The 27,781-nt window shown below is 46.2% G+C and overlaps 3 protein-coding genes across 9 annotated transcripts; 1 reads left to right on the forward strand and 2 right to left on the reverse strand.

Annotated features, from left to right (window-relative positions):
- On the reverse strand, positions 1 to 2,611 carry COA3 (cytochrome c oxidase assembly factor 3). Of its 2 annotated transcripts, none has more exons than XM_017867660.1 (2): positions 2,375 to 2,611; positions 1 to 529 (listed from the first exon to the last, which is right to left on the reverse strand). In XM_017867660.1, exons 1-2 carry the CDS (start codon positions 2,586 to 2,588, stop codon positions 423 to 425), a joined length of 321 nt encoding a protein of 106 aa, XP_017723149.1. In that variant the 5' UTR covers positions 2,589 to 2,611; the 3' UTR covers positions 1 to 422. The 2 variants fall into 2 exon arrangements, with proteins under 2 accessions (XP_017723149.1, XP_017723147.1); XM_017867658.1 differs by lacking the exon at positions 2,375 to 2,611 and adding an exon at positions 824 to 1,080.
- CNTD1 (cyclin N-terminal domain containing 1) lies at positions 1,372 to 15,215 on the forward strand. Of its 4 annotated transcripts, none has more exons than XM_017867655.1 (7): positions 1,372 to 1,590; positions 7,196 to 7,271; positions 7,826 to 7,997; positions 9,329 to 9,491; positions 10,303 to 10,447; positions 11,403 to 11,499; positions 13,021 to 15,215. In XM_017867655.1, the coding sequence occupies exons 1-7, from the start codon at positions 1,416 to 1,418 to the stop codon at positions 13,189 to 13,191; spliced, it is 999 nt and encodes a 332-aa protein (XP_017723144.1). In that variant the 5' UTR covers positions 1,372 to 1,415; the 3' UTR covers positions 13,192 to 15,215. The 4 variants fall into 4 exon arrangements, with proteins under 4 accessions (XP_017723144.1, XP_017723145.1, XP_017723143.1 ...); XM_017867656.1 differs by lacking the exon at positions 1,372 to 1,590 and adding an exon at positions 2,570 to 2,737 and having other exon boundaries at positions 13,021 to 14,114; XM_017867654.1 differs by lacking the exon at positions 1,372 to 1,590 and adding an exon at positions 2,700 to 3,143.
- BECN1 (beclin 1) lies at positions 13,778 to 27,176 on the reverse strand. Of its 3 annotated transcripts, none has more exons than XM_017867652.1 (12): positions 27,014 to 27,176; positions 26,607 to 26,738; positions 23,636 to 23,703; positions 22,494 to 22,555; positions 21,733 to 21,823; positions 21,490 to 21,626; positions 21,167 to 21,361; positions 19,177 to 19,323; positions 17,795 to 17,944; positions 17,221 to 17,281; positions 15,284 to 15,426; positions 13,778 to 14,561 (listed from the first exon to the last, which is right to left on the reverse strand). In XM_017867652.1, exons 2-12 carry the CDS (start codon positions 26,734 to 26,736, stop codon positions 14,393 to 14,395), a joined length of 1,353 nt encoding a protein of 450 aa, XP_017723141.1. In that variant the 5' UTR covers positions 26,737 to 26,738; positions 27,014 to 27,176; the 3' UTR covers positions 13,778 to 14,392. The 3 variants fall into 3 exon arrangements, with proteins under 3 accessions (XP_017723141.1, XP_017723140.1, XP_017723142.1); XM_017867651.1 differs by having other exon boundaries at positions 26,993 to 27,176; XM_017867653.1 differs by lacking the exon at positions 15,284 to 15,426 and having other exon boundaries at positions 26,993 to 27,176.
- Between the last annotated feature and the right edge of the window lie 605 nt (positions 27,177 to 27,781).

Here is a 27,781-nt window from a genome sequence, read left to right on the forward strand (position 1 = left end):
TCCAGGAGAATGACTCAGTTTATTATTCTCAATTTGACCCTATCTATACCACTTTAGGTTCAAACACTGCACAGAGCTGCCACACCTAACCTCATAACAGTCACATCCCTGGAAGGTGAAGGGGGTAAACCACAAAGTCAGAAACATTGGGAAAGCCATGGTCGCACGCACACCTCTCAAGGAAACAAACTACAAACAAGGGCTCAGTCATTGTACACAGCAAGTGTGCAGTGGGCAAAGTTCTGTCCTTTTGACAGTAGCCAAATGCTTAAGTCCCTGGTTTCTTGGGATCAATCATGGCCCAAGGTTAGTAAGAAGGCCAACAATGTTGTGAGCAGGATTCAATTTGTACAGGGTCATGGGGCATCATCCACCATGTGAAGGGGCTCCAGCAGGTTGGACATGATCAATACCCATCCAGATTAGGATCCTGATGCCCTTGCCAGAGCTCGGGCTCGGGCAGCTTTGGCCTCGTCTTCTAGCTCATCTAGGAAACGCTCCTGGGAAATCGAGTAGAAGGTGTAACCATCTGGGGAGGTAGGTTCAGGAAACCACACGGACTATGCACATTCCCCTTTCCTAGATTTGCTCTACCACGCTTGTTACCTTCCCAAATCAGTGATTCCGGCTTCCCACCGCAGATGTTTCTAAGCCCTGAACCCCAACTCCGTTATTAATAAATCAAAATAAAAGAGTACCTTAGGAATAACAAAGTACTAACCCCATTTTACCCCAAAATTAAACGGGTGGTTCAGCCCTCTTGCACACTCTGTTCCCCTTCCCCTATATGCGGTCCCCTTGAGTCTACAACAAGGACGGATACAAATAGCTAACACCAGGGCCCCGATGCCTAGGCCGGTCACGATGTTCCGGGTCCGCCGCTGCGGTAGGACCTTCTGCCACTGGGCAAGCTGCGTCCGCCGCATGGAATACAGTTGCTCGGGTGTCAGCTTCTCCCGCGTAGGGTCGATACGCTGAGCGAACGGGGCCTCTCCACGCTTAGCATCCAGAGGGTCACCAGCTCCCGAAGCCGCCATGTCGCCGCTCCTCTCTTCGCGTTGCCGCCGCGCGGGGCTCGCTGGGAACAGTAGTCCTGGGCCACTGCAGTGGACTCTGGGAGTTGTAGTCCGCGTGCCCTTTGCCAGGCTGAACCGCGGTTCCCGGGCACACGGGATGGACGCGGGAGGTGAGAAGCGGACGTGCTTTCTGATTGGCTGAGGAGTCCGCGGCCGTTGGGGCGGGAAAAGCTGTGGAGGGTTCCAGGCTGTGGTGATAATTGGGTTTTCCTCAAACTTGAGGCGACGACACACTCACTGGAAGGGGACGAGTAATCCAGGGTGTGGCAGAAGACTAGAGAGGAGCTAAGGGGTCAGTATGTGGATCCAGTGAACCTGTCCAGGTGCCCCAAGAGGCTCATGAATATGGACGGACCCATGAGGCCAAGATCGGCCTCTCTCGTTGACTTTCAGTTTGGAGTTGTCGCCACAGAGACGATCGAAGACGTCCTGCTTCACTTGGCCCAGCAGAATGAGCAAGCAGTGCAGGAGGCTTCAGGGCGGCTGGGCAGCTTCAGGGAGCCCCGGATTGTGGGTGCGGCTGCAGGGCCGGGGAGCTGGGTTCATGGGAGACTGGGGCTTGTGTCTTTCAGGCACCGACCTTGAGATTCCGTTGATTTTATTCATTCAGAGAATGTTTGCTAACCTTCTCTGTGGGGTGCTGGGGATATACTGATGGACAAGACTCACCAGTGCCCTTCCCTTGATTTCTTTGACATGTATGGAGTACTTATGAGTGCCACCGCTTGGCTAGAAAGGAAATAGAGGGCCAGGCATGGTTGCTCACACCTGTAATCCCAGCACTTTGGGAGGCTGAGGTGTGAGGATCACCTGAGGTCAGGAGTTCAAGACCAACCTGACATAGTGAAATCCCGTCTCTACTAAAATACAAAATTAGCCAGGTGGGATTACAGGCGCGCACTTGTAATCCCAGCTACTTGGGAGGCTGAGACAGGAGAATCGTTTGAACCCAGAAGGCGGAAGTTGCAGTGAGCTGAAATCATGCCATTGCACTCCAGCCTAGGCGACAAGAGCGAAACTCCATCTCAAAAAAAAAAAAAAAAAAAAAAAANTCCTAGATTTGCTCTACCACGCTTGTTACCTTCCCAAATCAGTGATTCCGGCTTCCCACCGCAGATGTTTCTAAGCCCTGAACCCCAACTCCGTTATTAATAAATCAAAATAAAAGAGTACCTTAGGAATAACAAAGTACTAACCCCATTTTACCCCAAAATTAAACGGGTGGTTCAGCCCTCTTGCACACTCTGTTCCCCTTCCCCTATATGCGGTCCCCTTGAGTCTACAACAAGGACGGATACAAATAGCTAACACCAGGGCCCCGATGCCTAGGCCGGTCACGATGTTCCGGGTCCGCCGCTGCGGTAGGACCTTCTGCCACTGGGCAAGCTGCGTCCGCCGCATGGAATACAGTTGCTCGGGTGTCAGCTTCTCCCGCGTAGGGTCGATACGCTGAGCGAACGGGGCCTCTCCACGCTTAGCATCCAGAGGGTCACCAGCTCCCGAAGCCGCCATGTCGCCGCTCCTCTCTTCGCGTTGCCGCCGCGCGGGGCTCGCTGGGAACAGTAGTCCTGGGCCACTGCAGTGGACTCTGGGAGTTGTAGTCCGCGTGCCCTTTGCCAGGCTGAACCGCGGTTCCCGGGCACACGGGATGGACGCGGGAGGTGAGAAGCGGACGTGCTTTCTGATTGGCTGAGGAGTCCGCGGCCGTTGGGGCGGGAAAAAGCTGTGGAGGGTTCCAGGCTGTGGTGATAATTGGGTTTTCCTCAAACTTGAGGCGACGACACACTCACTGGAAGGGGACGAGTAATCCAGGGTGTGGCAGAAGACTAGAGAGGAGCTAAGGGGGTCAGTATGTGGATCCAGTGAACCTGTCCAGGTGCCCCAAGAGGCTCATGAATATGGACGGACCCATGAGGCCAAGATCGGCCTCTCTCGTTGACTTTCAGTTTGGAGTTGTCGCCACAGAGACGATCGAAGACGTCCTGCTTCACTTGGCCCAGCAGAATGAGCAAGCAGTGCAGGAGGCTTCAGGGCGGCTGGGCAGCTTCAGGGAGCCCCGGATTGTGGGTGCGGCTGCAGGGCCGGGGAGCTGGGTTCATGGGAGACTGGGGCTTGTGTCTTTCAGGCACCGACCTTGAGATTCCGTTGATTTTATTCATTCAGAGAATGTTTGCTAACCTTCTCTGTGGGGTGCTGGGGATATACTGATGGACAAGACTCACCAGTGCCCTTCCCTTGATTTCTTTGACATGTATGGAGTACTTATGAGTGCCACCGCTTGGCTAGAAAGGAAATAGAGGGCCAGGCATGGTTGCTCACACCTGTAATCCCAGCACTTTGGGAGGCTGAGGTGTGAGGATCACCTGAGGTCAGGAGTTCAAGACCAACCTGACATAGTGAAATCCCGTCTCTACTAAAAATACAAAAATTAGCCAGGTGGGATTACAGGCGCGCACTTGTAATCCCAGCTACTTGGGAGGCTGAGACAGGAGAATCGTTTGAACCCAGAAGGCGGAAGTTGCAGTGAGCTGAAATCATGCCATTGCACTCCAGCCTAGGCGACAAGAGCGAAACTCCATCTCAAAAAAAAAAAAAAAAAAAAAAAAAAAAAAAAAAAAAAAAGACCGGGCGCGGTGGCTCACGCCTGTAATTCTAGCACTTTGGGAGGCTGAGACGGGCGGATCACAAGGTCAGGAGATCGAGACCATCCTGGCTAACACGGTGAAACCCCATCTCTACTAAAAGTACAAAAAAATTAGCGCGTGGTGGCGGGCGCCTGTAGTCCCACCTACTAGGGAGGCTGAGGCAGGAGAATGGCGTGAACCCAGGAGGTGGAGCTTGCAGTGAGCTTGGAGTGCCACTGCACTCCAGCCTGGGCGACAGAACGAGACTCTGTCTCAAAAGAAAAAAAAAGAAAGAAAGAAAGAAAAAAGAAAGATGAAGTAGAGATAGAGGTCTTGCCTTCAAACCATGTGCAATTTGGGGGGAGATACTAGAACAAATATGCAATGACTAGGTACTATGATTAGATAAGTAATGTCAGAGAGAGATAAAACAAGCGTTTATGGGGGTTGAGAGGAGCGATGTGGTAATAGGAAGAATTCAGGGGATGGCCCAGGCATCGGGACATTTCAGGCAGACCTTGAAGGAAGGAGGACATTGGTTTGGTGAAGGGGGAGGAAGGAGACAGCGTTTCTACCAAAAAGAGGTAGCATGAGTAACGCTATGGAAATGGGGTGCTTAGGGTGCAAGTGGGTACAGTATAGTCCATGTCGGCCAGTACATGTGGAAGAGAGTTGAAATTAAGACCGGAAAGGTAGTCTGGAGACATTCCATGTGGAAGTTTGAATGCCAAGGGGAAGAGTTTATCCTTGGTTTAGTAGGAAACCAAGAAGACATTGAAGGTTTTTAAATAAGGGATATGACGGTAACCCTCCCTTAGTAAGCATTATTTTGGCAGTGATGTAAAGGAGGTAAAGGATGGATTAAACCAGAGGGAGATGGGAGGTAGGCAGACAGGTAGAGTCAATGTCAGCAGGCTAGGTGATAGGGTAGAGGGAATAACAAGGGAGGGTGTATTAAAAACATTCCCAAGGCAAAGTCTAGGGTTCTGCTGTGGATACATTTAGGAAGTGAAAGAGGAAAAGGTGACTATGCTAAACGGTTGAGCCTAGAAGACTGGAAGTATAGTGGTCACTAAAAGAAACACATAGACACAGCCAGGCACGGTGGCTCACGCCTGTATTCCCAACACTTTGAGAGGCCGAGGCGGGTGGATCACAAGGTCAGGAGTTCGAGACCAGCCGGGCCAACACAGGGAAACCCCATCTCTATTAAAAATACAAAATTAGCTTGGGTGTGGTGGCGGCGCCTGTAGTCCCAGCTTACTCGGGAGGCTGAGGCAGGGGAATTGCTTGAACCTGGGAGGCCGGAGGTTGCAGTGAGCCAAGATCGTGCTATGCCACTACATCTCCAGCCTAGGTGACAGAGCAAGAACTCCTGTCTCAAAAAAAAAAAAAAAAAAAAAAAAACACAGACACACTACACAAATAAAGCAGGAGGAAAGTGACTTTGTTTTGGGTAAAGATAATAATAGCGTTGAAGCCTGAGTGGCCAACATGGTGAAACCCCGTCTCTACTAAAATACAAAAATTAGCCAAGCGTGGTAGCCAGGCACCTGTAATCCCAGCTACTCAAAGAGGCTTGATGGCAGAAGAATGGCTGGAAAACATGGAGGCAGAGGTTCAGTGAGCTGAGATTAAGTGCCATTGACTCCAGCACTAGGTAACAGAGTGAGATCTTGTCTCAAAAAAAAAAAAAAAAAAAAAAAAAAATATATATATAATATACGTATATATATATATATATATATGTTAGAAGAGAGGTCAGAAATGGAGATCAAGGTTTTCAAGTTACCGTCACAATGATACTGTTGAAACTGTGGCAGAGGATGAGCTCCTAGAAGGAGAAAAGAAAAGCAGGTCAAGGACAGTTCCTTGGGAAAACACTTTGTGTTCAGGGAATTGGAGTAAGAAGACTTGTGAAGGAAATAAAAGAAGGAGATAGGAATAGAACCAAGGGACTTTTGGATGTCAAGAGGAGACTGAAAAGGATGATGGTCAGAAGTTTCAGATGCTTTAGGGATATCAACAGAACTAAAGATTGCAAAAAGCCATGATATTTAACACTTTGGACGTATTTACTGTCCTCTGAGAATCATTTCAGCAAGTTAGGAAAGGTAAAAGCCAACATATAGAAAATTAGGGAGTGAATGATGAAGTGGAAGCAGTAGGTGTGTAAACCAGGCTTTCAAGTAATTCAACAGTGAGGCTGAGACAGGAAGACTGCTTGAGCCCAGGAGTTTGAGACCAGCCTGGGCAATGTAGGAAGATCCTGTCTATTTATTATTTATTTATTTGTGATAATTCAGAGCAAAACCAAACCAAAACTCAACAACTGCACACACACACAAAGAACAAAACTAAGAAATAAAGCCTAAAGTCAAGCAAATAAAATGACTAAGAGACACAATTACATGTTCTAGGGTATTTTGCTGAATTGCTTAAACTAATTATGTTCTGCATTAGACATTGCTAGCCAAACCACAGCCTCTGTAACGATGAGGTTTTGTACATCTATCTATGTGTAATGTGTGCTGAGTAGATTGTTAAACTGTCTTGTGTAAGCTTGACTTCATTTTCTAAGAAAGTTAAATTTTCTCTGAAGACATATGATTATTTGACTAAATGTGTAATTCTCTACTGATCAATGCTAAAAGGTCTTTGGTCTGTAGGAGCTTTCTTTGTTGAGAACTGATATTTACCTTTGTTTCCACCCTCTAATGATATTGCAAGATAAATATAATTCTATCTGGAGCTGTTCTTGCAAAGAGAAACAGAGGCAGGCTAAAATCTTGCCAAGGTATCTCACCCTTCCCACCTTCCCAATGACTCCCTCCCCCTAAATTGGGCTATGTTCCCCAATTTAGGGGATGTTTCTTCAAAACAAGCCACTTCACAGTAACACACTTGCTCCTGGGGAGAGGCTCAGCCACCAGATTTACCCAACAAACTGGTGGTGGAGAGATGGTGTCCAGCTGTAAGGTGACTTGTGTTTGTAAAGCAATGGGAGTTCTCCAGAGGGTGGTTACTAAACAAACAGTGTCATAAAGAATATTGAAGCTCCAGGAGGGATCTTTCTGTTCCTGCCAACATTCCACAGAAAACAGAATATAGCGGTTAGGGTTTTTATCCATCCAAGAATCTTCCTTGAAGCTGGGGGTTCCCAGCATGGTGTAGAGGTCACCTAGACCAGCTGGTATGTTTGTGTATAACTGGCCAAGCCTTTTATCAGCTGAAACCCACAGGAAGGCTCAAGGGTCACTGAGGGGGCTTGGTAAACCCTTGTCTTTGGCACTCAGTCAGCCTCCTTTTCATGCCTCTGATCTGCCTATTGGCAGCAAAGGAAACTAAGCTCAGCTTTGGTTGTTTTAGTCTCATCTTTCTCACCTCCTGACCCTCTTCCCTTGGCCCCATCATGGCTTTTACACAATGCCAAGAGTTCACAGAGTGGTTTTGGTTGCATCTTGTCAATTAGGCTCTTTTTTCCTGTTTTGGCAGAGTTTGTTTTTCTCCTGTCTGAACAATGGTGTCTGGAGAAATCTGTGAGCTACCAGGCTGTAGAAATCCTAGAAAGGTAAAGCCCTGCCATAACGTCTTTGTGAGCGGCACCTCTCAGAGTGGCTAATGTACCTACATCTTTAAGAAAGTACAAGTAGTTGCCCCTTACCCTGAGACCTGGTTTTACATCCTCTCTAACTTGCAAATATAAATTTCTTTGTTGTTATTGTTGTTTTGAGACAGGGTCTTGCTCTGTTACCCAGGCTGGAGTACAATGGTGTGATCTTGGCTCACTACAGCGTGGACCTCCTGGGCTCAAGTGATCCTCCCCCCTCAGCTTACTGAGTAGCTGGGACTACAGGCATGTGCCTTCTTACTGACACACTTGGCACTTGGCTAATTATTATTATTATTATTTTTTTTTTTTTGGTAGAAACAGGTTTTTGCCATGTTGCCCAGGGTGGTCTTGAACTCCTGGGCTCAAGTGATCTGCCTGCCTCGGCCTCTCAAAGTGCTGGGATTACAGGTGTGAGCCACCATGCTCAGCCTCAAATGTAAATTTCTTAGCCAGCAAATTAAACTCCCTTTAGTTTGAGTGTAGATTGTTTACTCTCCTTCCCTTCCTTATAGGTTTATGGTAAAACAGGCAGAAAACATCTACAGGCAAGCCACAATCCAGCCAAGAGATAATAAGAGAGAGTCTCAGAATTGGAGGGCTCTGAAAGAGCAGCTTGTCAACAAGTTTACTCTCCGTCTTGTGTCATGTGTTCAGTTGGCCAGCAAACTTTCCTTCCAAAACAAAGTAAGGAGCTGGGGTTGCTCATGGGCACCTGAGTGTAAGGAAGAAACCAGCTTTTATACAAAGGGGGCTGTGATGAGCTTCAACTCAGTGACAAGAAGAAAATAAATAAATTACAAAGTAAAAACAACGGCCGGGCATGGTGGCTCATACCTGTAATGCCAGCACTTTGGGAGGCTGAGGCAGGTGGATCACCTGAGGTCAGGAGTTCAAGACCAGCCTGGCCAACATGGTGAAACCTTGTCTCTACTAAAAATACAAAAATTAGCCAGGTGTGGTGGTGCACATCTGTAATTCCAGCTCCTCAGGAGGCTGAGGCAGGAGAATTGCTTAAAGTCGGGAGGCGGAGGTTGCAGTGAGCTGAGGTCGTGCCATTGTACTCCAGCCTGGGCGACAGAACGACTATCTCAAAAAAACCAACAACAAAAAAAACTAGGTAGCTGTGAGAAACCTACTCCTAGGTTAGGTGATACAACTCGTGGAAATTCCAGAGTGTAATTATGCTTCCTAAGCATACCTCCTACACACACACACACACACACACACACACACTCACTCTCTCTCTTTCTCCCCCTCTCACTCACACAGAGGTAGTTATTAAATAGCCTGAAGTTCTGTTCCCAAAGTATAATTGGGACAGATGCCATCATTCATACTGGTCACCTTTCCTCCCCTTGGACTCAAGGGCAGTTTACATAAGGGGCCTGAATTGCTAGCATACCTATCAGCAGTAAAGGCAAACTATTACATTTACAAGGGAAAAAAATGTTTCCACATCACTACCCAATGCCTACACAGTAAAATATCATTCATTCAACAAATACTGACTTCATTCTATGGCCAGATGCTGCACTAGGTGCCATGGCTACAACAGTAAACAATATTGTCTGTGCTAACAAGGAACCTATTATGTAATGGGAAAAGACACATACAAATAGTGTGAAAAAAAAGCTCCGATTAATGTAAATAGAGGGCTATAAATGTACCTCATCAGCCTTGGAGAGTCAAGGAAGTGTATTTAGAGAAAATGACTTCTTGAAATGGGGTGGATGGGAAATGGGAAGATCCTAAGAGAAGAGGGAGAGGAATTAGGGAGGAAAGGAAGGGAGATCCAGGTATAGAAAACAGCCTGTGTAGTGGCTTGGAGAGGGACAGCATGTTGGGTTTGGGAACTGCAAGTAATTCTGAATGACAAGCAGAATATGAGGGGGAATTACCACGAGACAAGACTGAAGATGAAGGAATGGGCTGGATTATGAAGGGCTTTGTGCACTCTGCCAAGATGTATGGCCTTTATCCTAACATTCTTCTTTCCTTCTCTTTTCTTTGCTCAGATCATCAGCAACATTACAGTCCTGAATTTCCTCCAGGCTCTAGGCTATCTACACACTAAAGAAGAACTGCTGGAGTCAGAGCTTGATGTTTTGAAGTCCCTGAACTTCCAAATTAATCTGCCCACTCCCTTGGCATATGTGGAGATGCTCCTAGAGGTTTTAGGTATCTTACTGTGTTAGGGAATATGGGTTGGAGACTTCCATAGAAAACAATACAAAATGTGCATGGTGAGGTAGGCATGGCTCACGCCTATAATCCTAGCACTTTGGGAGGCTGAGGCAGGTGGATCACTTGAGGCCAGGAGTTCAAGACCAGCCTGGCCAACATAGTGAGACCCCATCTCTACTAAAATACAAAATTAGCTGGGTGTGGTGGTGGGCACCTGTAATCTCAGCTACTTGGGAGGCTGAGGCACAAGAATTGCTTGAACCTGGGAAGTATAGGTTGCAGTGAGCCAAGATCGTGCTACTGCGCTCCAGCCTGAGCGAGAGAGGATTCCTTCTCAAAAAAAAAAAAAAAAAAAAAAAAAAAAAAAAAAAAATGTACACAGGGATTTGGGAGCAGTGGACAGAACCTGCCAATGAGGAACAGTAGGAAGCTTGATGGTGTCTCTGGATGACTGAAAAAGGTGTTCCCTCTGGCACTTGTCAGGGAAACAAGCTCAGAGGTCTTAGCAACTGGTTTCTGTTTGGACTTACTAGGCACTCTTATTGCAGGATCGAAGAGTTGACTTTATAGAGAAGCATAAAATAAGAGAGGGACAACTACATGCTAATTGTACATATACTAAAGATGGAGGTTTCTCTACCTTTACTTTTGTCCTTCAAAACTGATCTCCAGCTAAACAGGTTTCTTGTAGAACATAGCAACCAGGAAGCACATTAGCACCTCAACAGCTTTATGTCACAACTGTGGTTATGATCAGAGAAGATAGGATCATAAATTATCCCTATCATTCCCATACTCCACCTAGGATACAATGGCTGTTTGGTTCCAGCCATGAGGCTGCATGCAACCTGTCTGACACTGCTCGACCTGGTCTATCTTCTGCATGAACCCATATATGAGAGCCTGTTGAGGGCTTCAATTGAGAACTCCACACCCAGTCAGCTGCAAGGGTAAGACAACTCCTATAGGGTAGGCTCCTTCCAGGAACAGGGAAGGGGAGACAGACCACAAGAACTTGGGGAATGGAATTAGCCTAGCATGGCATCCAGTCCCAGATAACCTACTCAGTCTACCTGGTTCTCATTAGCTTCTGATATGTTGTTTGGATGCAGAGGACTGAGCCCGGTCAGGAAAACCCTAAAGGCTTTTACTTTTAAATTACTTTAAGTAATTAACATATTTTCTTTCCTAGTTTTTCCTTTATAGCTGCATATAACTCAAGGTTACTGGACTGCTTTGGTCAGTCACTTAGAAAAAAAAAGTCGCCGGCATGGTGGCTCATGCCTATAATCCCAGCACTTTGGGAGGCCGAGGCGGGCGGATCACGAGGTCAGGAGATCAAGACCATCCTGGCTAACAAAGTGAAACCCCGTCTCTACTAAAAATACAAAAAATTAGCCGGGCATGGTGGGTGCCTGTAGTCCCAGATACTCGGGAGGTTGAGGCAGGAGAATGGTGTGAACCTGGGAGGCGGAGCTTGCAGTGAGCCGAGATCGCGCCACTGCATTCCAGCCTGGGTGACAGAGCAAGACTCCATCTAAAAAAAAAAGAAAAAAAAAAAAAAAAAGAACAAACAGTCACAGGGTTGCAACTTGGACAAAAGTGTTTGATCACTGTAAAGTCAGGCTGTTTAAAAGCCTCACAGTTACAACCAACCATTAGGGAGACAAATAGAACTACAAAAGGCCTATAAACCATTCAGACATAAGGCTCACGTTAATTCCAGTTAAGTTGGGGGAGAATGGGAGAGCAGGTAAATGAGCTATTACTTGATCATTTCCTTCCATGTCTAAAAAATCCAAGATGATTGACACAAATAATTCATAGTTGAAGTTCCATGACACTATGATTTGGAAGATCAAGTTCCATTCTAGCTTTAAAATTAATGTGGTTTTAATCACTCAGGGAAAAGTTTATTTCAGTGAAGGAAGACTTCATGCTGTTGGCAGTAGGAATCATTGCAGCAAGTGCTTTCATCCAAAACCATGAGTGTTGGAGCCAGGTATGCACCACTGAGCAGGACCAGCATGGTAAGAATTCATTTAACAGGAAACATTTCACCCATCAGTTAAAGGAAAACAGAAGACAACCTACAGAAGTGCCAAGACCCAGGATTAGGATTAGTGTGCAAGATTTGAGAGGGAAAAATCTAGGATAGGGCTGAAATGTTTCCTTGTTTTCCTTTTATAAATCTGGAAACGGAGGCCCAAGTTCGGCTTGTTCATTTCTCTTTATAATGATAACCTGCTATTATGTTAAAAGTCCAGGCTGGGCATGGTGGCTCATGCCTGTAATCCCAGGATTTTGGAAGGCCAAGGCAGGAGGACTGTTTGAGCCCAGGAGTTCAAGACCAGCCTGGTCAACATAGCAAGACCTTGTCTCTACAAAAATTAAAAATTAGTCATAGCTGGGTGCAGTGGCTCACACCTGTAATCCCAGCACTTTGGGAGGCCGAGGCAGGTGGATCACCTGAGCTCAGGAGTTGGAGACCAGCCTGGGCAACATGGCGAAACCCTGTCTCTACCAAAAATTAAAAAAAAAAAAATTAGCTGGGTATGGTGGCCCACGCCTGTGGTCCCAGCTCCTCAGGAGGCCAAGGTAGAAGGATCGCTTGAGCCTGGGAGGTAGAGGTTGCAGTGAGCCAAGATTGCGCCACTGCACTCCAGCCTGGGAGACAGAGTGAGACCCCATCTCGAAAAAAAAAAAAAAAAGAAATTAGCTGGGCGTGGTGGTGCATGTCTATAGTCCCAACTACGTGGACTACTTGGCTGAGATGGGAGAATCACTTGAGCCCAGGAGTTGTAGGCTGCAGTGAGCCATGATTATGCCACTGTACTCTAGCCTGGGCGACAGTGAAACCCTGTCTCAAACAAACAAACAAAACAAAACAACAACAAAAAACCAGAAAAAAAAAAAAAAAAGAAAAGAAAAAAAGGCCGGGCAGGGTGCCTTACACCTGTAACTCCAGCATTTTGGGAGGCCATGGCAGGACTGTTTGAGCCCACAAGCTGGAGACCAGCCTGGGCAACACAGCGAGACCTCATCTCTACAAAAAATAAACAAAAGTAGCTGGACATGATGGCTTGTGCCTGTAGTCCCAGCTACTCCGGAGGCTGAAGTGGGAGGATCACTTAAGCCCAGGAGGTGGAGGTCGCAGTGAGCCAAAAATCACACCACTGCATTGCAGCCTGGCAGCCTGGGCAACAGAGTGAGACCCTGTTTCAAAACAAAGTCCAACAATTCTATCTTCTCAAATAATGAAAATGTCAAGGCCCAAATATCATTCTTATATTTCACAAAACTTATCTCCAGCAGAGGGAAATGTCTAGCAGGAAGTTTCCATGCTAACATTATCAGGGAAAAGGTATCCTAATATAATTTGACCATTGGCAAACACTGGAATCTGGATTTCAGAAAAATGAATTTACAATTGCCTTGAGAGAACATCCCAAGTAATGTGTGTGTTTGTACACTAAAACATGTTGATTTTTTAGTAATAAGAAATCTGTCTCTATTTCTGAAGGTTGTGGGGCATTTGCAGAGCATCACTGGTATTGCCTTGGCAAGCATTGCTGAGTTCTCTTATGCAATCCTGACTCACAGCGTGGGAGCCAACACTCCGGGGAGACAGCAGTCTATTCCTCCCCACCTGGCAGCCAGAGCTCTGAAGACTGTTGCTTCCTCTAACACATGAGGGAGGCTGAATCCACCAAATATAAACAGCCTTCCGTCACTGCACTCATGCCTCCCTCTGTTTACTTTCATACTAAGGGTACAGAAGTTCCAAGTCTCTTTTGAACTATATTTTGTATGCCAGTTTCATGCTTATTTTTTCTTTATCAGAGAGAGTTAAGGTGGACGAGCATGCCCTTTTTGTCATATCAGCCTGAAAATGTTAAAAAGCTAAGTGGAGACAGATCAGTTGTTTCATTTTGTTTAACAAGATATTTATACTTTTAATTTCATTAAGAGGAACATTAGGCATGGAGATCAGTATTAACCAGGGGCTCAAATACAGACTATCTGGGTGACCTTGACTAAGCATCAAGGAGGTAGCCTTTATTTCCCCTTAAAATTAGTTTAACATCTCTGTTCCATTATTCAGATCTACACAAACAGGGCTTCCTCAACAGTTATCTGTTTTTACTAGAGTCTTTTTTTAAAACTAAAACTAACTCTGAACATGTTTCAACAGAATTTCCACATACTTGCATTAGAATTCAATTCTCCCAGAATACAAAGTACTCTATTTTAAAGAAAAACCCAACAGCGCACCCCTGGGCAGTTTTCAGACTGCAGCAAATCTTTTATTACAAATAATTAAATCTCTCCATAATGTCTCAAACAGTATCAAACACCATTTCATATCTTTAACACAGAGCAGAGTCGAGAACCGAGTGAGAAGTGTTACATTTCAAGCATCTGATCACATCACATGGTGACCAGGTAAAGCTTAGATGTCATTTTCCCACATTATCCAACTGTGCATCTCAAACATAGCCTCGTCTCAGTAAAGACGAAAGTTTCTATTTCATACTGTTAAGTGCGGGAAGTTGAGAGAGATACAAATCCAGTGAAAACACATTAATCTCAATTCAACTCAGTTAAAAAAAAAAAGCAAATTTAAATTAGTTTTTTTCAGAGAAGAAAGGGAAAGGAGTCCATGGGGTTAAGAGTCAAAACTGTGACAACGGTTGGCAGCTATACCTGGCATGTTGTAGCTCTGGAAACTATCTGTCACATGATATTTTAAAATAAAGTGGCTTTTGTGGATTTTTTCTTTTTTGGTATTGTAAACATGTACTGTTTAATATTACCCGAATTTAATTTAAAACATGTTTGCAAACAAAACAAAATTAAAAGCCTTTAAGGCAAACCTCCCCTAAGGAAAAAAGTCATTTGTTATAAAATTGTGAGGATACCCACGCAAGACCCCACTTAAGATTCGTCAGCATGAACTTGAGAGCTTTTGTCCACTGCTCCTCAGAGTTAAACTGGGTTTTGATGGAATAGGAGCCACCGCTGCCTCCTGTGTCTTCAATCTTGCCTTTTTCCACATCCATCCTGCAGATGGACACAGCAGAATTCATTAGTAACTGAGATCTCAGTTAAGTCAGTTCAGGGCAGGGACTTGATCATGGGACCATTCACGTCATTTTGTCTATTAAAGAACACTTGGTAAGGAACGGTAGTGTATTTTGGATTTGCTTGAAAGCCAAAAAATCAAGAAGACTGTCACAAGAGCCTCATTGTCATTGCAGAGTACAGGGACAGGACACACACCCAAAGAGAAGAGAAGCCTGGAGTAGAGGTGAGTGAGGGTTACAGTACTTCTTGCTGTTTTCCTAGGCATCACTGAACTTGGCAGGGGAGAAAGGAGGCAGTAGAAAAAAAAGCTTATTTTGTGGTGATAGAAGCAGCCTTACTCTAGGTAAAAACTAGAGTTTCCATCCATCACTGGGATCCTAAAAAATCAAAAGTAGCATTCCTGTGTATTTCCAAGGACTTCAGGGAAACACCTTCTTGAAACTGGAGAGGAGGCTTGAGCTCTATGCCAATAAAACCCCCTAAACCATCTAAGGCCATATTCTTCTACCAAGGACTAGGTGGTCACATTCTGTCCTGCTTGCAGTACTGGGTCAGTCTCTGCCCATCAATGTCATGTGATTCTATGCCATATTTTTGCTTTCCCACCATTTATACTGTTTTGCCTCCATTCTTACTGCTGCTTCAATTCTGTTCAATTTGGTCCTATACAGGTTGACTCAGCATTGCACTATACTGACCTGTAGGGAAGACAAAAACGTGTCTCGCCTTTCTCAACCTCTTCTTTGAACTGCTGCACACAGTCCAGGAAAGCCACCATTGCATGGTCAAACTTGTTGTCCCAGAAAAACCGCAACCCCCCAGAACAGTATAACGGCAGCTCCTGCCCAAGAAGAGAAAACTGGCTATGGGTCTGGCACCAAGACAAGCTTCTAGAGATTGTTCCCAATCCTATCAATCTCTCAAGTCATGTTCTGTCTGTATCCCACTGGAATTTGAACAACTACAAATAACAATGGGCAAATAACAATGCACTTAGAACTGTTTCACCATCAATGAAAATGTACCGTAGGTTGAGCATCCTGAATCCAAAAATCCAAAATGCTACAAAACCTTTCCAGGAAGAGTAGATGGGAAAAGAAAAATAAATAAATAGACCAGGCGTGGTGGCTCACACCTGTAATCCCCGCACTTTGGGAAGGCAAGGCAGGTGGATCACCTCAGGTTGGAAGTTTGAGACCAGCCTGACCAACATGGAGAAATCCCGTCTCTACTAAAAATACCTAATTAGCCGGGCGTGGTGGTGCATGCCTGTAATCCCAGCTACTCAGGAGACTGAGGCAGGCGAATCGCTTGAACCCAGGAGGCGGAGGTTGCAGTGAGCCGAGATCATGCCATTGCACTTCAGCCTGGGCAACAAAAGCGAAACTCCATCTCAAAACAAAACAAAACAAACAAAAAAACCACAAAAGAAAAGAAAATAAATAAAATAGGTTGGGCGCGGTGGCTCACACTGGTAATCCCAGCACTTTGGGAGGCTGAGGCGGGCGGATCACGAGGTCAGGAGATCGAGAGCATCCATGGTGAAACCCCGTTTCTTTTAAAAATACAAAAAATTAGCCAGGCATTGTGATGGGTGCCTGTAATCCCAGCTACTCAGGAGAGGAGGCTGAGGCAGGAGAACAGCATGAACCCGGGAGGCAGAGCTTGCAGTGAGCCAAGATCACGCCACTGCACTCTAGCCTGCATGACACAGTGAGATTCTGTCTCAAAAAATAAATAAATAAATAAATAAAAATAATAAAAAATGCTACAAAACCTGAAACTTTTTGACCATTGATATGATGCCACAAGTGGAAAATTCCATACCTGACACCTTTGTTTTCTGATGATTCACTGTATAGAAGCTTTGTTTCATGCACAAATTTATTTAAAATATTGTATGAAATTACCTTCAGACTACATGTATCAGGTATACATAAAACCTAGAGGCCGGGCACGGTGGCTCATGCCTGTAATCCTAGAACTTTGGGAGGCCAAGGCGCGTACATCACCTGAGGTCAGGAGCTTGAGACCAGCCTAGTCCAACATGGTGAAACCCCGCCTCTACTAAAATACAAAAATCAGCTGGGTGTGGTGGTGGGTGCCTATAATCCCAGCTACTCGGGAGGCTGAGGCAGGAGGATAACTTGAACTTGGAAGGCAGTGAGCCAAAATCATGCCACTGCACTCCAGCCTGGGCAACAGAGCAAGACTCCGTCTCAAAAAAAGAAACATAAATGAATTTTGTGTTTAGACTTGGGTCCCATTCCCAAGATATCTTAGTATCTATATGCAAATATCCCAAAATCTGAATAAAAATCCAAAATCTAAAACACTTCTGGTGATACCCAAGCTATAAACATCTATGTCATGGTGATTCTTTTCCTATCCTAGTGCACATATCCTCCTCTGACCTGCCCATATCCTTTCTCAACAGACTGTCAAAACCTAATTTTTGTCTACAAGCCCCCCAAAACTAAACCTGAACTAGACAAGATATTGAACAATACACTGGCTCTTCATGATTATCTAGGTCTAAAAAATAAATTGAATGCCAATATCAAAGCAAACCGTCCATTTTGTTAAGAGATATAAGAAGTCTGTATTTCAGTGAAAATGGAGCTTCAAAGAGTACCTTAGATTTGTCTGTCAGAGACTCCAGATACGAATGGTTTCCGTAAGGAACAAGTCGATATCTAAAACAGAGATACAAACAGAGATGGATACAGGACTCCTCCTAAAGTGATTATTGGGAAGTTATAACCCAATGATTTCACTCTTCATTCTAGCCAAGGGCTTCTTTTATTATGCTCAACTGCCTCTCCCACCTCCCCACTGGATCCATGTTTAAAAGATTTTGTTTAATAAACAAACTACATTTATTATATAATTGCCTGGAGGCCTTCCATGAACAAATGTTACGTTGTGGTTTAAATTTAAGAAACAAAAACTGAAAATATCCTGAAGAACGCTAAGGCTCTGGGGACTATAGGCTGGGAACTACGCTATGGTCATGCACTCAGTGACTGTGATCAGCAGAGAGAGCCCTGTGATGAGGGGAAAACCAGACGCTGACGGCTCTCCAGCCACAGAAAACTCCCAGACTGTGGGCAGCAAGGGCTCCTGACATGGGGGAGAGCAGTACCAGGTTAGAGATACAAATTATATCAAAGACACACCACTCCCCAAGAAAGGGCTACACTTCCTACCTCTGAAATTTCAGACCCATCTTATTGGCCAGAGCATGGAGCAGCAACACAGTCTGGCCCCAAGCAGCATTAATCTCATTCCATTCTACGGGAACACTGGGCAGGCGACCCAGCCTGAAGTTATTGATTGTGCCAAACTGTCCACTGTGCCTATAGAGGAAGGCAGAAAGGTTGGGGGAAACACAAGGATTACTTAAAACTTTTGAGATTTCCCACTCTCACCCCAAACCTAGCTTCAATCTATCTTCAAGTCCATATATGCAAGCTGTACTTGGCACTTTAAATACATGTCCAAAACTTGAGTCATCATCTTTTTCCTTGCTGCTCAGATGCCAAAGCAGAAACCTGGGTGATATCCCTGAATGCTCCCTCAGCTCCTTCCCCACAAAACTGCCAACCTCTCCTGATTCTACCTGCTAAATCTCTTAGATCTGTCCACTTTTCTCCAAATTCAATGTTACTACTCTTTTCCTTTAGATTCCTACTGACAAGTATCCTTTCCAACGATTCCACCCCTTTACCCCAAGTCATTCCCCATGGTGCAGGTAAAACCATTGTTCACAAATACAAGTGTAATTATGTCACTTCCCTAGCCAAAATGCTTCAGTGTCTTCTCTGCCTTTTGGATCAAGTCCAAACCTCTTACTGAGGCCTACGAGATCCTTCAGGAACTGGTCACTCTCCAATTTCATATCCGGTCACTCTCCCCTTTACACTCAATCTTCAGTCACAATAAGCTCCTTTCTGTTCTCTGAATTCACCACTCCCTCTTTCCCATTGCTTTGCACATGATGTTCTCTCTGCTAAGAACAACGCCCTCTCTGTAGACTTCTACTTTACCTCTCAGTTTAAACATAAGTCTCCTATGGGGAAACTCCATGTGGCCTCCCCAAACTGGATCAAGTGCCCTTATGTGTTCCCACAGCACTCTGGGTTTACCATCATCACACTGCATTACAACTGCTTGTTATTTATCCATCCCTTCCACCAGACGATATGCAACTAGAAGGTTGACTGCACACTGTTTTGCTGTTGCCCTCTTAGCACTCAGCACAGTGCCTATTGCAGAGTAGATGCTCAACAGTTATTAAATTGATGAAACATCAAACACCCTGGGGATAAGAAATCAGCACCAGGCAGCTTACCAGGTTTTTAAGTGGCTGAAGGGCTCAGGCCTTTTCCTTTCTTTAGAAGGGTGGATGTCACCAAGCTCTAGCATTCCAATCCCTACTGTGCCTATCCCATCACTACGAATGAAAGAAATCTAGCTGGGTGAAGATAAACTACAGTCCCTCTTTTGTGGGAAGTGGGCACCCAGGCTTAGTGATCAACAGCTAAGGTCCAGGTATGTGCGGTGCTCCTCATCCCCCAGCTCTCATTACCAGATGTGGAAGGTTGCATTAAAGACATTGGTTTTCTTCAGCTTATCCAGCTGAATCTGTGCATAACGCATCTGGTTTTCCACACTCTTCAGCTCATCATCCAGCTCTAGCTGTTGCCGTTTAAATTCACTGTATTCTCTCTGATACCTGTGAGCAGCCAAGGGGGACATTGAAGGCTGTTAGTTTGGGGGCTAAAGTTTCTCTCTCACCACACTATGAATGATTCTTTAGTGATCATAGTTACATCTAGCTCTAGCATCTTTTATATTTGGCATAGCTCCCATTCTGACGAACATGTACGTCCTAGCTGTTTTGCCTCGAAGGAACAGAAATGTTCCTTCTGCCCATATGCAAAAAGGTGGAGGAAAAAAGAATTCTCCCAAACCAGGGCAAAAAATCTCTTTATTTCTGATCTTTTTCAGAAGTGAGGTGAATGGGTTAGGAGTGGCTTCTTGGGGCCGGGTACAGTGGCTCACACCTACAATCCCAGCCCTGTGGGAGGCCAAGACGGGTGGATTACTTGAGGTCAGGAGTTCGAGAGCAGCCTGGCCAACGTGGTGAAACCCCGTCTGTACTAAAAATACAAAAGTTAGCCAGTCATGGTGGCACATGCCTGTAGTCCCAGCTACTTGGGAGGCTGAGGTGGGAGAATTGCTTCAACCCAGGAGGCGGAGGTTGCAGACAGCTGAGATCACACCACTGCACTCCAGCCTAGGCAACAGAGTGAGACTCTGTCAAAAAAAAAAAAAAAAAAAAGTGGCTTTTTCCCGCTGGGCATGGTGGCTCATGCCTGTAATCCCAGCACTTTGGGAGGCTGAGGCAGGTGGATCACTTGAGCTCAAGAGTTCAAGACCAGCCTGGGCAACATGGGGAAACCCCGTCTCTATAAAAAATAAAAAAATTAGCCAGGTATGGTGTTGTACGCCTGTAGTTCCAGCTACTTGGGAGGCTGAGGTGGGAGGATTGCTTGAGTGCAGGAAGTCGAGGCTGCAGTGAGTCATGACTGCACCACAGCACTCCAGTCTGGATGACAGAGTAAGGCTCTGTTTCCAAAAACAAAACAAAACAAAACAAAACAAACAAACAAAACAGTGGCTTCTTCCGTGAACTGGCCATAATTTGCCTTCTAAAGTTGCATGTCTATACACTTACTGTCCTTTAAATAGTTACTATACCCCACTTCCAGTGAAACTTGTTATACTACTGTGTGAAAAAAATGGACTTTTCTCTGTCCTTCATTTTCACAACTTTAGTTAGTATGGACATTGTGTCTCCTCCACTAGACAGAAGGTTCTCTCAGGTCAAGGACATCCATAATGTTTTTATTTTTTGAGACAGGGTCTCAACTCTGTTGCCCAAGCTGGAGTGCAGTGGTGTGATCACAGCACACCGTAACCTTGAACTCCTGGGCTCAAGGTATTCTTCACTCCAGCCTCCTGAGTAGTTGCTAGGACTACAGGTTTACTACAGCAGCCTAGTTTTTTTAAAATTTTTATTTCTGTAGACATGGGGTCTCACTATGTTGCCCTAGACGGTCTTAAATCCTGGCCTTAAGTGATCCTCCTGCCTTGGCTTCCCAAAGTGCTGGAATTACAGATGTGAGCCACCACACCTGGCCCCCGTGAAATTTTTAAGCTTGGAGAGAAAAACGTAGACTAATTAGCTCATCTTTTCAGACAACGATGGCTAGAAAGTGGCTGATTCATCCAAATGAGCCCATTCCCTACAGGACAGAGCCAAGACTGGAGCTCTGGTTTCTGCACTCTCTCTTTAACCAATGTCCTTTTCTCATCAATCATGCCAACTCTTCATAGGTAACTCTCCCAGCAAACCTCTAGAAACAGGGCATGGAAGCAGTAAGCAGGATCTGGGGCAGGCATGCTGCTGACTGACAGCTGACTAGAGTTTACAAACTAGACACATTCAGCTGGAAGTCATTTCCTCTCCTGGAGCCTTGAGTGTGAGAAGATAGAACAGGGTGAGCACTCACTGAGCTTCCTCCTGATCCAGTCTCTCAGCCTCAGCCTGGACCTTCTCGAGATTTTCTGCCACTATCTTGCGGTTCTTTTCCACGTCTTCCAGCTCCTGGATCAACCTCTCCTCCTCTAGTGCTAGCTCCTTTAGCTCCATCTGTAGCTGTTCACTGTCATCCTCATTCATTTGCTCTAAGATCTCCAAACAGCGTCTGCCAAAGACACAGGAAGACTATACTTACTAGAGCTCCATTTGCCTGAGTGGAGTAGGGCTCTTGGGTAAGCACCAAGTAGTCCCAGAGCAGTAACAGCTCTGAGCCCTGGCTCTGGAGACACTCACTTGTAGTTCTGACACTCATTTTCAGTGACGTTGAGCTGAGTGTCCAGCTGGTCTAAAAGAGTATCTGTGCATTCCTCACAGAGTGGGTGATCCACATCTGTCTGGCCCGACATGATGTCAAAAAGGTCTCCAGTGACCTGGAAGTGTGGGAGAGTCAGGGTAGAGCCTCCCCCATGCTTCCTGCTTAATTACCCACTCTCCCAGCCAGGCCTACTGCTTGCCACTGGAATGGGGCCGACTTGCCTTCAGTCTTCGGCTGAGGTTCTCCATGGTGCCGCCATCAGATGCCTCCCCAATCAGAGTGAAGCTGTTGGCACTTTCTGTGGACATCATCCTGCAGACAGCCCCCCGCCCACGGGCCACATGAGGGAACAGAGAGGCTTCCTCCACCTACTGCAATGCCAGTGGCAGAGACTCTCAAGCACCAGCTGAGGGGCCTCAGGGCACATACCCACTCCTAGCCCAACTGACCTCCCAAGGGTACCTCTCTCCCAAAGGAAGGCCATGCTGGTCTTCCACAGAGACACTCAGCACGAAGGTTGGCCTTGATGGACTAAGGAGGGAAAGGGAGCATAAAAAATTGATATGTCTACAGTGGAAAAGGACGGAGAACCAGGAAGGGCCATTTAAAAAAACATTACACCCCTTGCCAGCAACCTCTTTACCTGCAGCAATGAGAACTAAGGACCCAAACATCTAACAACATTTGCTATTTTGAAACTTCTCAAGAGCCCATCTCTTGGTGATTAGTCAATCACTCCCTCAATTTTTTTCAATACTTCATCATTACAGCTACTACCCTTTCCCACTGTGTGAATGGCTACAGGAAAACATCCATACTGGAAGGTGACGGGCCGGGTATAGGGGAATACATCTTTTCTGAGAGGGTCAAAAGGCTAGGTGATGATGCATCTCCATCACCTGGCTCCAGGTCTCGATTCCTGGATTTAATTAAAATTCTACTAGTCTTTGGCAAGGAATGGGGGCTGAGAAGTAGTAGGCACCTGGCTGGGGGGATGAATCTGCGAGAGACACCATCCTGGCGAGGAGTTTCAATAAATGGCTCCTGGGAAAGAAATAAGAGGGCATTAGAATTCTGGCAGCTTAGAGGTAGAGAGTTCATCTCCCAAACACCCTCAGAACTATATGGCTTTAGTCTTTTTTTTTTTTTTTGAGACAAGGTCTCGCTCTGTGGCCCAGGCTAGAGTGCAGTGGCTGGATCTCAGCTCACTATAAGCTCCGCCTCCCGGGTTTACGCCATTCTCCTGCCTCAGCCTCCCGAGTAGCTGGGACTACAGGCGCCCGCCACCTCGCCCGACTAGGTTTTTTTTTATATTTTTTAGTAGAGACTAGGTTTCACCGTGTTAGCCAGGATGGTCTCGATCTCCTGACCTCGTGATCCGCCCGTCTCGGCCTCCCAAAGTGCTGGTATGGCTTTAGTCTTGATTGATAACCACAAGACTTGATAAACCACAGAGACTTAAAAAATGGGTATTATCAAAGCAGTGGAGGTATTAATGACCTCTACTAAACCTGACATCAGCACTCTCCCAGTGACTGGCAGCAGCGGGTAAATAAACACTCCAGCTCCCTTGCTACTTGAGAGGAAATCTCAGGTGTGTATTCAACACTATCTCACAGGATGTTGCTCCACAGATGCTCCACAGGATCACTGATATTATCACAACTTAAAATGACATGTTCTCTAACACTGACAATTCTTTCTGTCCAAGGTAATCATACAATTCGCTGTCCTAACCAGGATGCTTTTGAGAATGGAGAGGAGCGGATATTAACAACTAGCTAGAACAGATGCAAATCAATGCTCTGGCACGACCTGGACACACAGATCATCCCATCTCCAACCGACAATAATTTATAATTCTGCTTCAAGTAAAGAGCCCTTTCCAACATTTTTAAATGGCTCATTCAGTAACCCTGTGACCTCAGGTCTGTACCTCCAATAGCGCACAACAGCCTGATCGTGTAGAATGTCTCCTTACCCAGAGACCCCAAAAGTCTGGGGGCTCTAGAAGCGCCAAGTAGCCTGCAGAAAACAAACCTGCATTCCTATGTTTTCATATCATATCTCCCATTTGGAATGTTTACTACATGAGGAAGATAGGGGAGAGGGTACTTCTATTACCTCTCCTGAGTTAGTCTCTTCCTCCTGGGTCTCTCCTGGTTTCGCCTGGGCTGTGGTAAGTAATGGAGCTAAGGGCAAGGAAAATATTGGGTCAGATACAGTCTTATTAAAGCAGGAGGGCATCTGAAAGTATGGGAAAAGAGTCTGAAATATGCTCATCACCACCCTCACCTCCAATTTTTCTTAAAGTACCATTTACACCAAAAAGAATCTGTGATCCTCCTCACCCCCATTAAATCAGATTAAGGAAATGTTCACTTTTTTAAGGCATAATGGTGTCATGATTATTATTATTATTTTGAGATGGAGTCTCGCTCTGTCGCCAGGCTGGAGTGTAGTGGCACGATCTCGGCTCACTGCAATCTCTGCCTCCCGGGTTTGAGTGATTCCCCTGCCTCAGTCTCCTGAGTAGCTGGGACTACAGGCGCGCACCACCACACCCAGCTAATTTTTTGTATTTTAGTAGAGACAAAGTTTCACCATGTTGGCCAGGTTTTGATCTCCTGACCTCATGATCCACCCGTCTCGGCTATCCAAAGTGCTGGGATTACAGGCTGAGCCACTGTGCCCAGCCAGGATCATTTATTTTTAAGAATCCTTACCTGTCAAAAATACAGAAATATTTACAGTATTTATGTTTGGGATTTGCTTCAAAACAATTCAGGGTGGGAAGGAATGGATGGGGTTGTGGAAAAAGCGGGATGAAATATGTGTTGATAATTGTTGCAACTCGGTGATGGGTACACAGGGGTTCGTGATATACTCTGAAATTTTCCATCACAAAAGTAAACATCTGTTTCCCCCAGAATAGCAAGGAAGGAACATAAGGAAACTTTCTGGGAAGATGAAACATTGCTAAATTGCAGTGATCCAGATTACATGAGTGTATCCATTTGTCAAAAATGCATAGCTAAGATTCATATATTTCAAGGCACGACAATTTACCTTTCTAAAAAGGTGTGAAAACATAGTAATTGAGCGGGGGATGGGAGGTGAGTGGAGGTGTAGATAACATAAGAATGTGAGAATATGGCTGATTGTTGAAGCTGGGTGATGAATACAAGGCAGGCTATGCTATTCTCTTGACTACACAGGTCTGAAATTTTACATAATAAAAAGTCAAAAACTGTTATTAAAAGAGTTAATTTCGGCCAGGCGCGGTGGCTCACGCCTGTAATCCCAGCACTTTGGGAGGCTGAGGCGGGCAGATCACAAGGTCAAGAGATCGAGACCATCCTGGCCAACACAGTGAAACCCTGTCTCTACTAAAAATACAAAAATTAGCTGGGCGTGGTGGTGTGCACCTGTAGTCCCAGCTACTCGGGAGGCTGATAGAGGTTGCAGTGAGCCGAGATTGTGCCACTGCACTCCAGCCTGGCAACAGAGCGAGACTCCTCCCCAAAAAAAAAAAAAAAAAGAGCTAATTTCCCCTCAAAAAAGAGAAACCAGATCATAATAGCAGCTAACATTTATTGAATGCTATTTGCCCAGCATATTCCTAAGTGTTTCTGTGGTTTGTCATATTTGAACTTTATAAATTTCTTTATGAGGCAGTTTTAACATTTTACAGATAAATCAGAAACCAAGGCTTGGAGAAATGAAGTAACGTGCAAAAAGTCGTTCAGCTAGTAAATGACAGCCAGGATTTAAACCCAAGCAGGCTGACTCCAGGCCCATAAGCTTATCTATGCTGCCTATTCAGCCTTCTCTTTTACTGTCTGACTTAATCTGAATTCTTCTGACTTTGCGGGGTTTTGGGGTTTTTTATCCTTTTAATTATAGAGACAGGGTCTTATTGTGTTGCCCAGGCTGGTCTTTGAACTCCTGCTCAAGTGATCCACCTGCCTCAGCCTCCCATAGTGCTGGGAGTACAGGTGTGAACCACCACTCCTGGCCTTTTTTATTGATTGATTGATTGATTGATACAGGGTCTTCCTCTATTGCCCAAGCTGCAGTGCAGTGGCATGATCATAGCTCACTGCAGCTTTGACCTCCTGGGCTCAAGTGATCCTTCTGCCTCAGCCTCTACTACTCATCACACTCAGCAATTTTTTCTTTTTTTTCTTTTTTTAGTAGAGACAAGATCTCTGCTAGGTTGCTCAGGTTGGTCGTAGAACTCCTGAGCTCAAGCAATCCTCTCACCTCAACCTCCCAAAGCACTGAAATTACAGGCATGAGCCATCATGTCCAGCAAATTCTTCAGACTTTAAGACTGTACTCCATTTACCAGCTGTTGGACCTTAGGTGAGTCACTTAATCTCACTGTGCCTCAATTCTTCACCTGAAAAATGATGTAATGATGGTGTACCCCGTAGGGGTTGTGACAGGGACTAAATGAAGTAACATGTGTAATGCACTTGGTATTACTATACAGTAAGTCCTCAACAAATACCATTTATTATTATATATACATATTCCTTCTCTCTGAAATAGCAGGAGCAGAAAATAAGGATCTTTCTTTTGCTACGGAAAGCTCTTTTTTTGAGACGGAGCCTCGCTCTGTTGCCCAGGCTGGAGTGCAGCGGTGCGATCTCAGCTCACTGCAACCTCCACTTCCCGGGTTCAAGCGATTCTCCTGCCTCAACATCCCAAGTAGCTGGGACTACAGGCGCGTGCCACCACGCCCGGCTAATTTTTGTATTTTTAGGAGAGACGGGATTTCGCCACGTTGGCCAGGCTGGTCTCGAACTCCGGACCTCAGGTGATCTACCCACCTCGGTCTCCCAAAATGCTGGGATTACAGGCGTGAGCCATCGCTCCCGGTCGGTCGGAAAGCTCTCAGAAGCCCACAGTGTCAGAATGCTTTATGTTCCCGAGGAGAAAACAGGGAGCCAGAGAGATGAAGTGACTTTCCTAGGTTCACACGATGAGTTTGTGGCAGACTACACAGCCACCATAAGAATTATATCACCAAAGCTGCCCACCTTCCACATTCTTGACTGACCACCCTCTTTCCAAGGGTCTCGCTGACCTGTGAGTTCCTGGATGGTGACACGGTCCAGGATCTTGAAACTCGTGTCCAGTTTCAGGGGCTGGCTGCAGCGCTGGCACACGAAGCTCACCTGCATGGTGCTGTTGTTGGACGTCTTAGACCCTTCCATCCCTGCGGCGGTGGAAAAGAGGCAACATTATGGAGAAGCGACGCCCTTGAACCTCCGGCCCGGGGTTACCACACGCCTTGGTGACGACGGTAAAGGGAGGGAACTCCCAGTCTGCGCCGTTCCCTCTAGGAATGGTATGATACGGGGCCGACCTGCTTCCGGGGCACCCTGAGCAAAGGTAGTTTAGAACCCAGGGTCAGGGAAGGGACTCCAATAAGAGCCGTGAGGGTTCCCAAACTCCCTTCTAAGGTCCCACCTCAGCCCCGATGCTCTTCACCTCGGGAGCCCGGAGCCCGTCACCCAAGTCCGGTCTACCGCGGGGGCACTGTGGCCTCGGGTCGGTCCCAGAGCGAGGCCTCCAGAACTGCCATCGCTCTGTCTTCAGCGACTTCCCGGTCCGCCGGCGGAAAACTTCCGCCCGAGACCGGACGTGACGCCACGACGGCAGCAGGCGCTCCTGGTCCACAGGCTCACGGACCCGGCAGCGGCCCCCAGAGGCCGGGCTGGGAAAAGCAGCGGGCTTCAGCGGACGACCAAGGTTACCACGGGAAGAGTAAGCGCCAATTACGCAGAGAATGGGGAGGCTCCGCTATTCTCTAAATTCAGGGAGCTGCGGGCGCGGTGGCTCACGCCTGTAATCCCAGCTCTTTGGGAGGCCGAGGGCGGATCACGTGAGGTCACGAGTTCGAGACCAACCTGGCCAACACAGTGAAACCCCATCTCTACTAAAAATACAAAAATTCCCCGGGCGTGGTGGTGCGCACCTATAATCCCAGCTACTCGGGAGGCTGAGGCAGGAGAATCGCTTGCACCTTGGAGGTAGAGGTTGCGGTGAGCCGAAATCTCAAAACTACAACAACAACAAAAGGCTGGGCACGGTGGCTCACGACCGTAATTCCAGTACTTTGGGAGGCCAAGGTGGGTGGATCACAAGGTCAGGAGTTCGAGACCAGCCTGGCCAATATTGTGAAATCCCGTCTCTACTAAAAATACAAAAATTAGCCCAGCATGGTGGCGTGCTCCTGTAATCCCAGCTACTCAGGAG

This window comes from Rhinopithecus bieti, unplaced genomic scaffold (genome assembly GCF_001698545.2).
Source record: "Rhinopithecus bieti isolate Rb0 unplaced genomic scaffold, ASM169854v2 scaffold_4544, whole genome shotgun sequence".
Lineage (NCBI taxonomy): Eukaryota > Metazoa > Chordata > Mammalia > Primates > Cercopithecidae > Rhinopithecus > Rhinopithecus bieti.

Coding starts and splice junctions, on each gene's coding strand:
- BECN1 (XM_017867652.1), bottom strand. CDS start 26,736: ATGGAAGGGTCTAAGACGTCCAACAACAGCACCATGCAGGTGAGCTTC. Junction 17,945..19,176: donor AATGCAACCTTCCACATCTG/GTAATGAGAGCT, acceptor CTTCCTCTATAG/GCACAGTGGACAGTTTGGCA. Junction 14,562..15,283: donor CGTTTTTGTCTTCCCTACAG/GTCAGTATAGTG, acceptor GTCCATCTGCAG/GATGGATGTGGAAAAAGGCA.
- COA3 (XM_017867660.1), bottom strand. CDS start 2,588: ATGGCGGCTTCGGGAGCTGGTGACCCTCTGGATGCTAAGCGTGGAGAG. Junction 530..2,374: donor GGCCCTGGTGTTAGCTATTT/GTATCCGTCCTT, acceptor CTACCTCCCCAG/ATGGTTACACCTTCTACTCG.
- CNTD1 (XM_017867655.1), top strand. CDS start 1,416: ATGAATATGGACGGACCCATGAGGCCAAGATCGGCCTCTCTCGTTGAC. Junction 7,998..9,328: donor AACTTTCCTTCCAAAACAAA/GTAAGGAGCTGG, acceptor TTCTTTGCTCAG/ATCATCAGCAACATTACAGT. Junction 11,500..13,020: donor ACCATGAGTGTTGGAGCCAG/GTATGCACCACT, acceptor CTATTTCTGAAG/GTTGTGGGGCATTTGCAGAG.